Source organism: Copidosoma floridanum, unplaced genomic scaffold, assembly GCF_036245765.1.
Source record: "Copidosoma floridanum isolate Cflo_tuat_1 unplaced genomic scaffold, Cflo_Japanese_pri ptg000017l, whole genome shotgun sequence".
Classification (NCBI taxonomy): Eukaryota; Metazoa; Arthropoda; class Insecta; order Hymenoptera; family Encyrtidae; genus Copidosoma; species Copidosoma floridanum.
Genome location: NW_028321894.1, coordinates 7,531,406 through 7,546,225, shown reverse-complemented (window position 1 = coordinate 7,546,225; position 14,820 = coordinate 7,531,406). Strand labels below are relative to the sequence as shown.

The following is a 14,820-nucleotide window of genomic DNA, read 5'->3' as shown; positions in this document are numbered from 1 at the left end:
GAAAAAAAAAATTACGTTATATTGATTCGATTATTTGATATAAGGCTTTTATGATTCCGAAAAAAAGCTTTAGGGATAGTAAACAGAACTTTGCGTGATATATGTAGTACATGCTTACATTTCAGAAATGAGTTAATAATTTTAGGAGAAGATTTTTGTCAAACACTTACTGTTTAAACAAATGGTGATAGGAGGATATTTATATCGGAAACTATTAGGTAATCGTTTCTTCGGAGTTCTTATTTTAAAATTCAATACAAATTTAATAAGATTTTCTTATATAAAATGATTCTTTCAATTTTCTTTAGAATGTACTATAGACTCAGCTGCTACAAATCTGTAGAATTATCCCCCATATTTTAAGGGGTGCTGAATCAGTAAAATAAAGTGCTGGACTAGGGGGTGGGGGGCACTTGAAAATGTGCAGGGAACGTGGACGTAGGGAACTTAGAATAAAATAAGGGCGATTTTTAATGGGTCAAAGTAACGGTTAAATAAAACTACTTTTCCCTTATTTTGTGAGGGGGCTACAAAGAAGCAGCAGAAAGATCAAGAAAGGGCTTTAAAAATTGTACAGGGGGGCTGTGAAAAAACCAGAAGGGCTCAGTTGGTCTTTATCTGTTATTTTGTTAGGCAAAAACATTATTGACAATAACTGGATGTTTCCTCATTCTTGTAGGGAGTTGTAGGGGGTAATTGGGGTTGGCGAAGGATAAGCAGGGGGGTGGGGGGTAATGCAGAAAGTACTGCCATTATAACAATAAATATAAGAAGTTCTTTGTAAACAAATGACCCCCCTTTTCTAAAATTGGTTTAATTTATTAAGGTTCTGTAGGTAGTAAAAAGAAGGGTCTAAGCATCTAGTTTTTAATGCCAAGGAGCATATATATTGAGTCAACATTTCAAATACAATATGGCTGTCTAAACGTCGTGACCTTCAGACTTTCCTTAATAAAACTACTTTAAATCTCGTGGCATGGACTCTGCAGGGGTAGAAAAGGCTTATATAAAAAATCTTAAGCTCTTTTATCAAAAGATGTATAAAAAAAATTTTTTTGTCTGCTATAAAATTGAAAATGGCCACAAAAGCACGTGACCTACAAATTTTTTTCAATAAAACAACTATACGTTTCGTGGCATAAGCCCTACAGCCGTCTGAAAAGGCTTAAATAGAAAGTCCTGAGCTCTTTTATCAAAACATGTACAAAAGAAATTATTTTGTCCGCCATAGAATGCAAAATTTACTTATCATTAATTACAATTTGTTCCTAATTTTTTGATGCAAAACATAAGTTCTGTCGTTCATTATTATACAAATATCTAATAACAGTGGTTGGGTTGGTCAAGAAATTCAAAATACAACTTGATTTGGCCACGATTTTGTTCGAAAGACTATGAAATGATACTTTTCATTTTTAATAATATTGTATTTCTCTCACCTGCTAGTATACATTATAATAGACCTTGAAAAAATGTTTGTTGGAAAGCGTTTTGTACCAAAAATACTTGTATAACGTGGTTACTGCCACCATATTGACAATGAATAATACATACAACCATAAAACTATACCGTACTCGGAGAAAACATCTATTTGTTCGTGTTATAGCATTAATACATTAGTGCAGAACTGATAACGACATATCAAGTTTGAAACCACAGCAATAATATATTTTTAAAGTTAACATTATTATGATATACATATAATGATTATTGAAGCTTGATTAGAACCTGAATAGAACAAAACAAAATGTTTATCCTAAAATTTTTTAAAAAGACGCATATGACTCATGTTTTTAACGCCGTTTCTAATTCAAAGGCGATAAAAGAATCTTTTCAGACTGATTTCTGAGAATAAAACTACGAGTTATCATTTAAATCTCTGTAGACCCCAGTTAGGTAAATGCAGCACATTCATAATAGTTTAAGTAAAAATTTGGTGTGGATCACGTGTTTTGCCACCATTTTGGATTGTTCAGCTAACTAGAAATACTAACTACAGCTTTTGATATAAGAGCTCAACACCTTCCGTTTACGTATTTGTAGACACCTGTGGGGATTATGCCACGAGACATATAGTAGCTTAATGGTAAAAAAGCTGTAGGTCACGTCTTTCTGCCAACATTTTGGATTGTACCGGAAACAAAAAATTTCTTTATACTCCTAATAGAGGAGCGTAGGATTTAACATTTAAGCCTTTTAAGATCCCTGTAGGATTTATACCGTAAGTTTCTTACTAGTTTTAGTAAAGAAAACACGCATGGCACGTGTTTTTGCCACCATTTTGAGTTTCATAACAGACAAAAAATTTTCTCCATACTTGCTCTAATATAAGAGCTAAAAATTTTCAATAAAAGCCTTTTTAGAAAAATGTAGAGCTTATGCCACGAGACTCATGGTTTTTTTATTGAAAATAATCTGTAGGGCACGTAATATGACTGCCATTTTGGATTTTATGGCAGACAAAAAATTTCGTTCATACGTCTTTCGATAAAAGAGCTCAAGACCCTTTATTCAAGCTTTTTTAGACCCCTGTAGGGTTCAGGTTGCAAAATCTATAGTTTTCTTTGAAAAAAGTTGTTGGTATCGTGTTATTGCCACCATTTTAGATTTTATAGCAGAAAAAAAAAATTTTGTCATAATTATTTTGATAGCAGAGCTTCAGACATTCTGTTAACGTCTTTTTTGCTTTCTTGACCCCTGCAAGGCTCATCACGAGATTTATAGTAGTTTTGTTAAAGAAAATTTGTACGTCACGTGGTTTAGGCAGCCAGAGATATATATATATATATATATATATATATATACATATATATATATATATATATATATATATATACATATATATTTATATATTTCTACGGGAAAATTCATGTAAATAATATCATCTCATGTACTAACACCTTTATAAGTTGCAATATCGTTGCAGAATACCAAATGCAGCATGTCGATCCAGAAGCATTTTCTTTATTATTTCCAGTAAAAGATGTAGAATCAAGTTCAAATGCTGGACAAAAATTTACGTTGCTTCAATATTACTAATATCGAAATTCTTATCGACCCAATAGTAAAATTTTTAGTCCCATACTCTATGTTGGAGGACTAACGCAATAATTTTTTTCGCATACATATATTGTGATAGAAAGCAATACAATTAATTTTTTCGCAATAACCAAAAAACTTTAAGGATGGAATGTTGTTAAGGATCGTCAGATCACTTAATGCGTTGTGCCTTAAATAACTCTAAAAATTTTTAAAACAACAAAGTTTGAAATATTTTTATTTCACCTTTAACATACATCGGTGGTACTAAGTATATGCATAAACACTATAAAGATGGAATGGCCATAATCCGAAAACTTAGACGAACTGATTTTTTTTTTACCGTTATATTCAACCCTGAATGAAAATAAATAAAGCAAATTTTGAGGAACTTTTTTAAAGGTACCATTCCCAATGGTGTACCAAATATAAATGTTGGATTATTTTGTATAAAATTAAAATTTATTATAGACGAAGACGATTTAACAAAACATAATGTTTTTGGAACAGTTATTACTTACGTTTATACCATTAAAATTAAGCTACCTCATTCTTATATTATTGTAAGATTGCATCGAAACAATAAATTATTCACAACTACATACTTAGAAAGATATAGTTCACTGGGAATCTCACTTGATTAACAAATACAAAAGTTAGTTAGTAAACACATGCTTTATGGACCTTACAGTAAAGACAATCCGTGTCTTACCAGTTATTAAAAAATTAGTACAAAAAAATTTCCAAAAAATTTCACTAAGTATACCGATTTTACAACAAGTGGATACTAAAATTAGAAAAGAAGTGACAATAGATGTGATAATTACATAAATAGAATCAAAAATAGCAATGAAAAAATTTTAGTTGATAACTCAATGGTATTACCATAAAATCCATTCTTATTAACGAAATATTATTGCTAAGTAAATGCTAAGTATTGTATATCTATTAAAAGTATAAGTTATATTTGTTATTATGTTTATGAAGGAGAAGATAAAATATAACATAAAGTAATGGAAACAGGTACAAGTGATAAAAAAGACGGTGTAAAAATATTTGACAAAATATTAAAGTATGTACGGCCACTATTCCAGCCTAATCAAAGCAGCAGGGTGATTGCAAGAGTTTCTTCTGTGTGAACGTAGTTATTCTACGTCTTCTTTTTCCGTACATATTAAAAATATACAAAAAATAGTTTTTGACCAAAGTAATATGGTTAAAGTAATGAAAAACTCTGAAACAGCCTCATCCGCTTGGTTTGCATTGAATTAAATAGATAGTTTCACAAGATAATTAGATACGTAAATATTTTAGAATATAACTGTTTCAATTTAACAGTACAAACTTGGGTAAGAAAATAAAAAATTAGACATAATATAACAATAGGGTGACTAAATAAAGTGTCACGTAAAAACTTTAAGCATTTTTTTTTTTTTACTAATTTTTCATTGGGCAAGTAGAGCCTAATCTTTCGAAAAATTTAAAACAGTTGATAACATTTATTACAGTACGTTTAAATATACTGCCATTGTTTAAGTTAAAGTTAAACACGATCTTAAAATAAATAAAATTTCTAAAGAAGCTTGTAACGTTATGCTGCCATATTAACTAAGAAAACTTTTTACATGGTTTTTAATATATGCAGACGTTTGTGGTAAGTCAATTTGGGAATTACTCCTAAAATATGTTATTGGTGATTTGAAAGACGATTACCAAAATGATGCTTTATTATATTTAAATAAAGTCTTCAAACTTGATGAAAATTTGTGTGAAGATCATAAATAACAAAAAAAAAATAAAACAGTTAAATCCAAGAATATTAAGGACAATAAAACTATAATCGATTCAGAATCAAATTTGAAAGATATATTTGCTAATTCAAAAAGTAATTAAAAAATAAATTTGAATGAAAGTATTAACAGTGATGCAAAATTATATTTTACCGATAGTCCAGAAGATCCTGGAAAAACATTTGTATACTAAAGATTAATTTTTATTTTTGTTTCGACCGGAATTGCTTTAACTTTATTACCTTTGAGAACCATTAGATGTAAATAACATTTAGTGTTTTTCTTAAAATACAAAGGTGATTTAAAAAAATTACGAGAAGTAAACTTAAATATTTGGGACGAAGCTTAAATGATCCCTAAAAAGCTTTAGAAATAGTAATTGAAACTTTCTAATACTTATGTGATAATAATATTCTATTTGATGAGAAAGTATTCATTTTAGCAGGTGGTTTTTGATAAAGTAATAATTGATGAGTGTTAAAGTTCTATGTCTAGTAAAACTTATTTATTTCTATGAAAACACTGTAGAATTATAAAATTGAAAAGTAATTTGACGTGTACGGGTGAAAAATTTTTGTTATTGTATATGGACATTGGAAACGGAACAATAAAGTCTTTGGAAATTCCCTTAAAATGGAAAACTGATAATGTTTTTAAAAAAATTTATAAAGATGGTATGAATAGCCTGTACAAAATAGTTCTAATAACTTATATCCAACTTTTCAAATAGTGAAAAGATTTTGAGTTTGACTAAAAGAAAAGAATATACTTATCACAGCATAGATTACGCAAAATATTAAGGTAGTGATGGCACTGATAAGAAAATGTCAGCGTAAGTTTTTCTATAGAAACTTTAAATTATGTACATAAAAGATTACAGCTACATTTTCAATATTACAGTAAACGCCAGAGTTATGTTGATAAGGAACTTGAGTATACTTAATGGATTGTGCAACAGGACTTGACAACGTATAAAAAAGTATAAAACAGTTCTTCTAGCTTTTTCCATGATAATCAACAAATCACTAGATCAAAGTTTTGGTATCAAGCTGTAAAAGTCTTGAAGATATATTTATACAAAATGAGTCGATAAATGCAATTACAAAGGATGTTAGTCAGACACTGTGTCTGGAAGAATATGTTTTAAAATAATGAAATACATTATTTGAAAAAAACAAGTAGAAAGAAGCAACGAGTCTAGTATATCAGATGGCAGTACATTAATCATACATGAAACCTTTAGCAGGAAGGATTGGGCTACAATGTCTTACGACCACAGAAATTTCTCGACCAGCTGTATGAGTAACGAGCTTAGTCACTCGTTGGATCAATGCTGGTTTGCTGATGTCAAATAATGTGCGGATTACTCCAAGAACTAATTCACTGCTTCTTAGACAGACTGACAACTTGCAAATAAAATAGCTGGAAGTATTAATAGTACCTTGGATTTATCGTAGCTTTCATATCAAGTGTTGACAACGTACTATGCTTTGTTCATTGGCACCCAGATCTGGAGAGATTTATCTGTTTGCAGGATATAGACAGCCACACCAACAGTCAAGAGAACTGCTAAGGTTGTCTCTAATACGTATACTACATGTACTCTAATCAAATGAAGGGAAACTCTGCAATGTGATATCTCTGTGACCTTAAGTTTGTATTTTTTTCAGGGGATAAGATGCAGGTAAGGATGGCAATGGCCTAGTTTTTTGCGTACATCTAGAGTAGACTTAAACATAGTAAATTTACTCTACCTTGCTAAGGTCTCAAACCACACTATAACTGGCAAAATCTGCAAGAACCGTGAGAAATCTTTACTTATAACACACTGGTAGTTTGCTTTTTGGTATGAGCATAGTATTAAGATGGAGCTGCTGAAAGTTACAGATAACTTTTGACTTTCTATAAAAAGAAGTTATTCAAAGTACTGATCATTATAAAATTTTAAACGTGTCTTTAACAAAGTTTGTTATGTCACTCCATACAAAACTCTTTTCGATCTTTACTTCTTGGTAAAGGCTGTCAGATAACTGCATTATTTTACATAAGACTGGATCTTCAGCATACACAACGTGGATGGTGGATTGACTGCAGATGTGCCGTATATTTTAGGGGCTCCCCTGGAATATTTGCCTAGTTCTCCATTGTTTTCACTTTTTATAAGCTCAGTTTAAAGTTTTTTGTTATTATAAGGCTATAATATTTGCTTATGATCTGCACATGCAACTACAGTGTAAGGTTATGGAACTATCAAAAAAGATTTCAGTTGTAGAAAATGTTATTCAAGCAGTCGTTAAATAATCCTAAAAGTGAGAGTTAATGCAAAACAATAAAGAAACTTGTGCATTTTTTTCCCTTAGTACAGTATCACATACGCATCACTAAAAGATTGTTGCTCAGAGCGATAACCAGAGACTGCAGTATGCCGTTAGCTCAAACCACAAAGCAAACTAACTTACCATGTTTTAAATGATTTAGACTTAATTAAAGATTGGTCACAAATATCTTCTTGAGTAAGAGGAGTAAAATGTATAAAAGTAAGCAAAATTTACTTTCATCCAGGAGCATTAACTTTTATTCCTGATTATATTAAGTACTAAGATAACGTTTGAACTACTAACATTTTTTTTTCTTGATTTAATAAAATAAATATCCTTATTTCTGTCAAATATTTATTGATTCTTAAAATAAACCGTCCTCATTATAAATAAAAGTTATACCTTTATTTATGTTCATCGTCATTCAATAATCTTTTTTTCTAAAAAATTCAGTTAACAAGTAGGCAACACATTATATTTGTAGGTGTATTGAAAATAGCTGATAAAAGAAATATCTAAGCAGGACCAGCTTTTTGTAGGTTACAAGTATCATACGAATAATAAGCTCATAAATCTATGATGCTTAACAGACACAGTTTAGAATTAATATGGATAAAACTAGGAGTTTAAGTATAGCTTATTAGTTTTTACTTTTGAATATTAAAAAATATTTAATATATTTCAATTACACTAATATATAAATTATCATAATTTTAGGAAGAAGTTAAAGATGTCTGGGAAAAAAAGCAAATAACTCTTGCTAGAGGAAAAACAGGATTCGGTTTTAGTATAGCTGGTGGTACCGATAATCAACACTTTCCTGAAGATAACTTTATATATGTTACCAAAATTATTCTTGGTGGTGCAGCAGCTTTTGATGGCCAATTACAAGTACACGATATAATAGAGAAAGTGAATGAGACGTCTCTTGTCAATGTAACTCATTTAACAGCAGCCAATACTTTAAAACAATCTTATAATATTGTAAAATTAGTAAGTATTAATGTTATTCATCCAAAATTGAACTGTAGATAAATCATACTGAATGCATAAATTATTATGTGTGTCTCAAATAAAGGTTAATTCCTATTGTAAGCCTGGCATTCAAGGTAGGTTTTTTCACTATGGATTTATAGAAATAAAGGTACAGGTGCAGTATTTCTTTCTAAGTAAATATGACAGGATGTCAAACATGATTTAGTGAAGAATTAACACCAAAAAAAATAGAAAAATATATCTTAAACTTAGAAAAGTACATTTGTGAGAGAACGAAGCCTAAAAAATTTGTTTAATGTTGATTGTGCCAAAAACACTTATGAAATGTTTACAAAGCAAATACATACATACTGCATGTATGAAAATTTTTAAAGGGTTTCTAAAGCAAAGCTTTTAATACAACGTTTATTGGCCAGTAGTGACCTGAAAAACAAACATGAATTTTCAAAGACAGATGTGCTTCTCCCACTGAACTCTATTGCCATAAAAGCAAATTGTGTACAAATATATAAACAGCTATGGGTGCTGTGGGTCTGACTACTGCTTCTGTACTGTGTGGAGTGAGTCAAAAGAGCTTTAAAGTGACTGAGTTCTGGCATCTTAAAAGCCTCCACAACCCAGAGCTGCCAGAAGTAATAAAATGATCGGTCATTACATCAAATTGAATACCGTATACGAGTCGGAAGCAGAGTAAGCATATGTATTTAATGGTATCGATTCAATATAGTTAAATAACATCACTCATAAATTTTTGCTTTACCATCGTGGTAGAAAAATGAACCTATTGTCATACTCGTATCTGCAGGTAAAGATAAGAATACTCACAACTAAAGTCCCTCCGGCCCGCAAACTCAGCATAAATGGTGTAATGTAGCTAATAGAAAAAAGGCGCGGGATTGAAAAAAATGAAGTATCCATGATCTCCTAACATCAGCATGATGGAATTATTGTCACACAAAAATATGTCCACATTACCGTATATAGTCATCATTTTAGTAAAACTGTGCCAGTGACACCATTTTTTACTCAGCTGCAATTTGCCATGTACGCTAAGTTATCTGACCAACTAAACGGTTGCGTGGAGACACAGTCCGTCAAACATGGATTGCCTAGTCCAAATTCAAAAAAATAATGAATATAAATATTAGAGGCTTGCTTCTATAAAGAGAGCGTTACTTCGGCTTAAAAAAAAAAATAACAATTAGTAAAATTAAATACAGTAAAACGCATAAGATTAAGATTAAGGACTAAAAGTTTCTCAATGAATAAAGATACAAAATAATTAAAAAATGGCCTAACCAGATAGTTAGATCTGATGAATTATAATACTAAATTTTATTTATTATAAAATATTTAAAATAAGGAAAAAAAAGTCGAGGCAATACAATTGTACTTTTACCTGCTTTGAATTATCTTCCATAAATATGTGAGTAAAGAACTGCGGGATGTTAGCAGGCCTAGGTCTTGATGTTGAGTTAATGTAAGAATTTCATCACTATTATTATATGTTGATGATGCATGTGATTAATAAGCAAGAGTTTCATAGTACGAGATAGACTCATCAAACGTAACAGAAGACTAAATGCTTAAAATGTCATTTAACTTGAAGCTTAAAAATTTGGAACTTAGTTCTTACCTCTGATTTTTAACCCAAGAGTTTAAAGAAACTGTATGTTTTGGGTTGTCAATTTTTAACGCTTCCGTTATCCTTTCTAACGTCTTGAAAATTTTCAAGCTTGCTGCTAACTAAGCGGAATAAAACGTATTAAGCAATTTTTATACTATTCTGATTGCAAATAGTACGACAAAGGTTGAATTTGTAATCTTATCGTTATGACTTTTTGTAAAAATTAATTAAATTATTATCTTGATTAACTACGCGTAGTTGTAAGTGATCTACGACTCTATCAATGACAGGTAAGTAGATAACTGATGATGTAACTTTAATAATTTTATTTCGTGGTGGTACCGCAGAAAAAAGTTTTTGAACTGTATTAACTTTTTTTCCATTTACATAGGCTTCACTAGTGATACTGCACTCACCTCGTAATGCATTTATTTTTAAAATAGATATAAGGTAAAGTACCCAGTAGTGAGACACTTTTGACAGACGAAACTTACTTTACTATTTTATAAAATTCTAACAAAAAATGATGTTCAAAAAGACATTGCATTAATTATTTTAGATTTTTTCTTATTTACTTAAAAAAAAAATTTAATAATGTCAGCTTAATAAACAAAGAAAAAATTATTATCAAAGAAAAATCATCGAGACTCATTGTCTGGACAACAGTATCCAGGTACTGGGACCAACATGAGACTTGGGATCGGTAGTTGGATACCCCATGTTAATTAAATTGAAAGGAGGTTAGGGTGGATCTAATTCTAAAATGCTATCTCACATCTCTTAACTACTTAATGATTATAATCTTTTTCACTACATGGTATAGTTTCTGGTCATTATTCAACTTCGCTTTAGTTTTCAACAGTAGCATAATGCATAATAAACGAAATTATCTTTAGAAGTTTTTTTCATTTTTAAGTTAAAAAATATGTTTTAAATGCCAAGCATGCAAGCTTACTGTCTAGTAATAGATCCCTTCAGTAAAATAGAAGTGTTTCTATACTTAGTACTTGGGCACGGAAAAAATCGCTAATAATTATATTTCATAGTTGGGCATAGAACGTTCAAGTTTTTTTCTCACTAAAGTTACGTTTCAAAATGGGGATTATTATAATTCTTATTGATGTTAATTAGAGTGAAATACATCAAAAAATATAAATAACTCTGTCCAAGAGAAGCTTTTATCCGATAACATAAGATTTTTTCTATACCTGGTACTTGGACAGTAAAAAACACCTAAAATTATTGATCACTACTGAATATAATATGGTTATTATGCATTAAAAGATTATGAATGAATTTTTTTTTCCTATGTAAAAACGGCTTCTACTCAAGAATATAAATTATATAAGACTGTCTAACTAATAGTGCTATTTTTATTTCTGTCCAACTACTGGCTACTTTACCTTAGGTAAGTCAGAATCATAAGACAAGTTATTTTGCAGTACTTTTCCAATAAAACCCAGTAGTCGCCCTGTCAAGTCTTTTTTTCTAAAATCGATAGTATGACTACATTATATAACACTACAAAGTGTAATAGTACTTTGCTTTATCCTGATACTGATATCTCTTAGTTGTAACACATTGGCTAAGAATGACTTTATATCCTAAATTTAATAATGCCAGTTAGAATTATTATCACTTGATCACCTACCTAGAATTTACTGTTATTTACGGCAATATAAGGAATTAAACTGAATGTTAGGAGTTCTACTAATCCAAGAACATGCTTGTGTTTTGGTGATAACTTAAAAGGTAAAAAATATTGAACCTCTTGGGTAAAAGAAGTACCAGACAAGCTTTGTGTTCATGCTTCTTCCATGACCATCAATGTAAAACTATGCTTTTTTTAATGTTTTAAGTGCTTATGTATGTTTAAATTAAAACTTTAAGCACAAATGACCACCGTTGTAAGGGTTAAATTTTTGATATCGTTTGTGATTATACTCAACTGTATCAACACCTCAATATAACACTAAATCAAAATGTGGTTGCAAATCTTTAAAACTGTTATAATAAACTGTAATAAACAATATTCCAGCCAAATTGTTGATACATTACCCTATAAGTTTCGGGTCAATTCTTATCGTTAAGATTTACCATAGCAGTTGGACAATTCCATGGCCAATGACTTTGTAAGTTAGTTTGGATAAATATTCGACAAAAAAAAAAAAAAAAAAAACAAACCAGGGGGGATAAATGGGTCATGGGACCCACGGTAAGAACGAAGTTCTTTAAACGTGAGATGAGTATGGACACAATTTCTTAGGTAACAAGGAGGTCGCCAGACCCACAGGAAGAACGAAGCTCTGTCAACGTTAGTACTGCATTCATGTTGTTTACTAAAACAAAAACTTGAAAAACGAATATAAAAAAAAAAAAAAAACATTTTACTACTCACGATGGTTGAACTTCGTGAGAATGTCGTGCATAAATACAGTACTCACGAAGTTCAACCATCGTAAGTAGTAAAGTATTTTTTTTTTATTCGTTTTTCAAGTTTTTGTTTTAGTAAACAACATGAATGCAGTACTAACGTTTACAGAGCTTCGTTCTTCCTGTGGGTCTGGCGACCCCCTTTTTACCTAAGAAATTGTGTCCATACTCATCTCACGTTTAAAGAACTTCGTTCTTACCGTGGGTCCCATGACCCATTTATCCCCCCTGGTTTTTTTTTTGTTTTTTTTTTTTTGTTTTTTTTTTCTTTATTTCTTGTTTTATTTTTTTATATTTCTTGTTTTTTTTTTCATATTTTATTTTATTACATTTTTTTTCATTTTTTTCTTTATTTCTTGTTTTATTTTTTTTTATATTTCATTTTATTACATTTTTCTATTTTTTCGTATTTCCTTTATTTAATTTCTTTTTTATTTTCATATTTAATCTTTTTTTTCCATTTCCTTTTTTTTTCATAAATCATTTCTTTTTTTTCATATTTAATTTCATTACTTTTTTTTTCATTCTTTTGTATTTCCTTTATTTAAATAATTTATTTGTTTATAAAATAATTATATTTATAACAGTAATTAGTAGCAATACTGTAATGCTAAAAAAAACCTCAGGTTTAATAAAAATCGGTCAGTATTTTATGCATCAAATGCATAAAATACAAATATTTAATGCGTAATAACGCGCCTTATGATGTTTGATCTACATAACCATATTTATGCTAATTAAATTTTTTTTTTTTTTTTTTTTTTTTTTTATGATGTATTATTTAGAAAAAAATTACACAATTTATAAAACAAATACATAATTGAATGTATTATCAGTGAATACATTTAAAAATGGAATGTTATAGTTACGAACCACACCATAAGTACAAGAAACCGAGTTTCTACAGTCGGCAGCGCTCGTAGCAGAGTGGGTAAGGTACTGGATTAACATGCAAGAGGTCGAGGGTTCAAATCTCTTTATTGGAAAATTTTTTTTTTTTTTTTTTTTTTTTTTTAGAATTGTAAAAGAAAAAAATTTGAAGTGAAATAGAAGTTATTGTGGGAAAATAAGATTGTAATTCGTTTGAAAATTAATTGCTTGGGAGTGTAAAAGGGGAATGGTGGGTAAAGGTGTGCAGAAGAGTAACACGGCACGGTTGGCAGATATACATATATAGTGGGGAGAGGGGAAGTGTATGGAGAACAGCAGGTGAGGGGAACGGGGTAAGGGGGGAAACTTGAAAGGAAGAGACTTTGGGTGAAACCACTTTCGTTTCCAAAAAAAAAAAATCTGTCGGTTTTAAAATTCCAGCCCCCCGAGTAACGCGACATAAAGAACTTCGTTTTAAAAAAATTTATGATATCTTAGAAAACTTTATTAAATCCACATTCGTTCAAGCTCACTAAGGTAATTTTACGTTTGACGACATTTTTTTTTTTTTTGGAGACCTTTACCAAACGGTTGTAAATATACTCTTCATCCAGTTTTATGAAGCTTAAAATAGAGACCTGTTCCTAATGCCAAAACTTCTGTAGTTTTATTGTGTCTTTGATTTTCTTCTAGTTGTTTTTAGACTGACTTAGCCATGCTTACGCTCTTTATAAGTCCTGAAATATCATTGGCCAAAGCGCCAGTTGCACTTAAGCTGGCAAATAAGGAAATCAGAGGTAAAGCACTATCGATTCGGGCAGGAAGGCGTAAAATACAAAGAATTTTAATAATTTTTTTACCACCACACTTTTTAACTGTACTGCGAGCACCTTCTAAAGCACTACTAATCACTTTACAAGCATTTTTGCTCTTAGGATTTATTTGATGTGAGGCAGCCTTAATATCTTCGTTTATGGTAGTTTTCAAATTTCTATTTATACTGATCTTTTTTTTGAATCTCTTCTTTTTCTGTTCCTAACCCATACCTAATTAATTCTTAAGGTTTATTGCACTTGTTACCAGAATAGCAGCGGTTTTTTCACCAACACTTGAAACTGAACCATTAACTTTTAGCTAAGCTCTTGCAGCTAAAATTTTATTTGCCTTGTTTCAAGTCTCAAGATCGTATCGATTTCTCGAGTGAGGTATATATCATTCTCTTACACGTCATATCCAGAAGATTTACTCTAAGATTACCTCTAGCGAGGCGTTTTATAAGTTTAGTACCTGAACCACAGTGCTGATAACCTGACAAGTTAATTTCTACAGTTAAAGAGTTTATGATTTTCTTTCCAAGACCATTTCCTTACTAACACTGTATGGTCATTTCTCTGTAAAAGTTTGACTGTGACTGAGTATTAAAAAGTAAATTTTCTGTTCTCATAGTTATCAGATCAGTTACAATTAGGCTATGGTTTAATATCAAAATGCAAGAAGAAATAGTGCAATATCATTTTATCTCTTAGCTCAGTTGTAACCACTACGTCATACAGTACGGACATAAAACATCTCTCTAGATTATGCATTACCAAATAATATTATGATTTTTAGTGATACAGCTTAAGAAGAACTAGATAACATAAAAGCCTGTTTCTGCATGGGGAGACATAAAAATGTAGACTGTTTTTATTTTTGTCAATCATGTACTAAAACATCTTGAGTACTAAAACATCTTGTAAGAAAAAA

The 14,820-nt window shown here is 30.3% G+C and overlaps 1 protein-coding gene across 1 annotated transcript in view; it reads left to right on the top strand.

The window, feature by feature from the left end:
• LOC106640615 (discs large homolog 1-like protein) overlaps window positions 1-14,820 on the top strand; it is a 317,181-nt gene that overhangs the window by 76,748 nt on the left and 225,613 nt on the right. Inside the window, exon 3 of the mRNA XM_089592456.1 lies at window positions 7,866-8,141. Within this exon, the coding sequence (XP_089448582.1) occupies window positions 7,866-8,141 (276 nt within the window). The remainder of the gene's footprint in view (window positions 1-7,865; window positions 8,142-14,820) is intronic.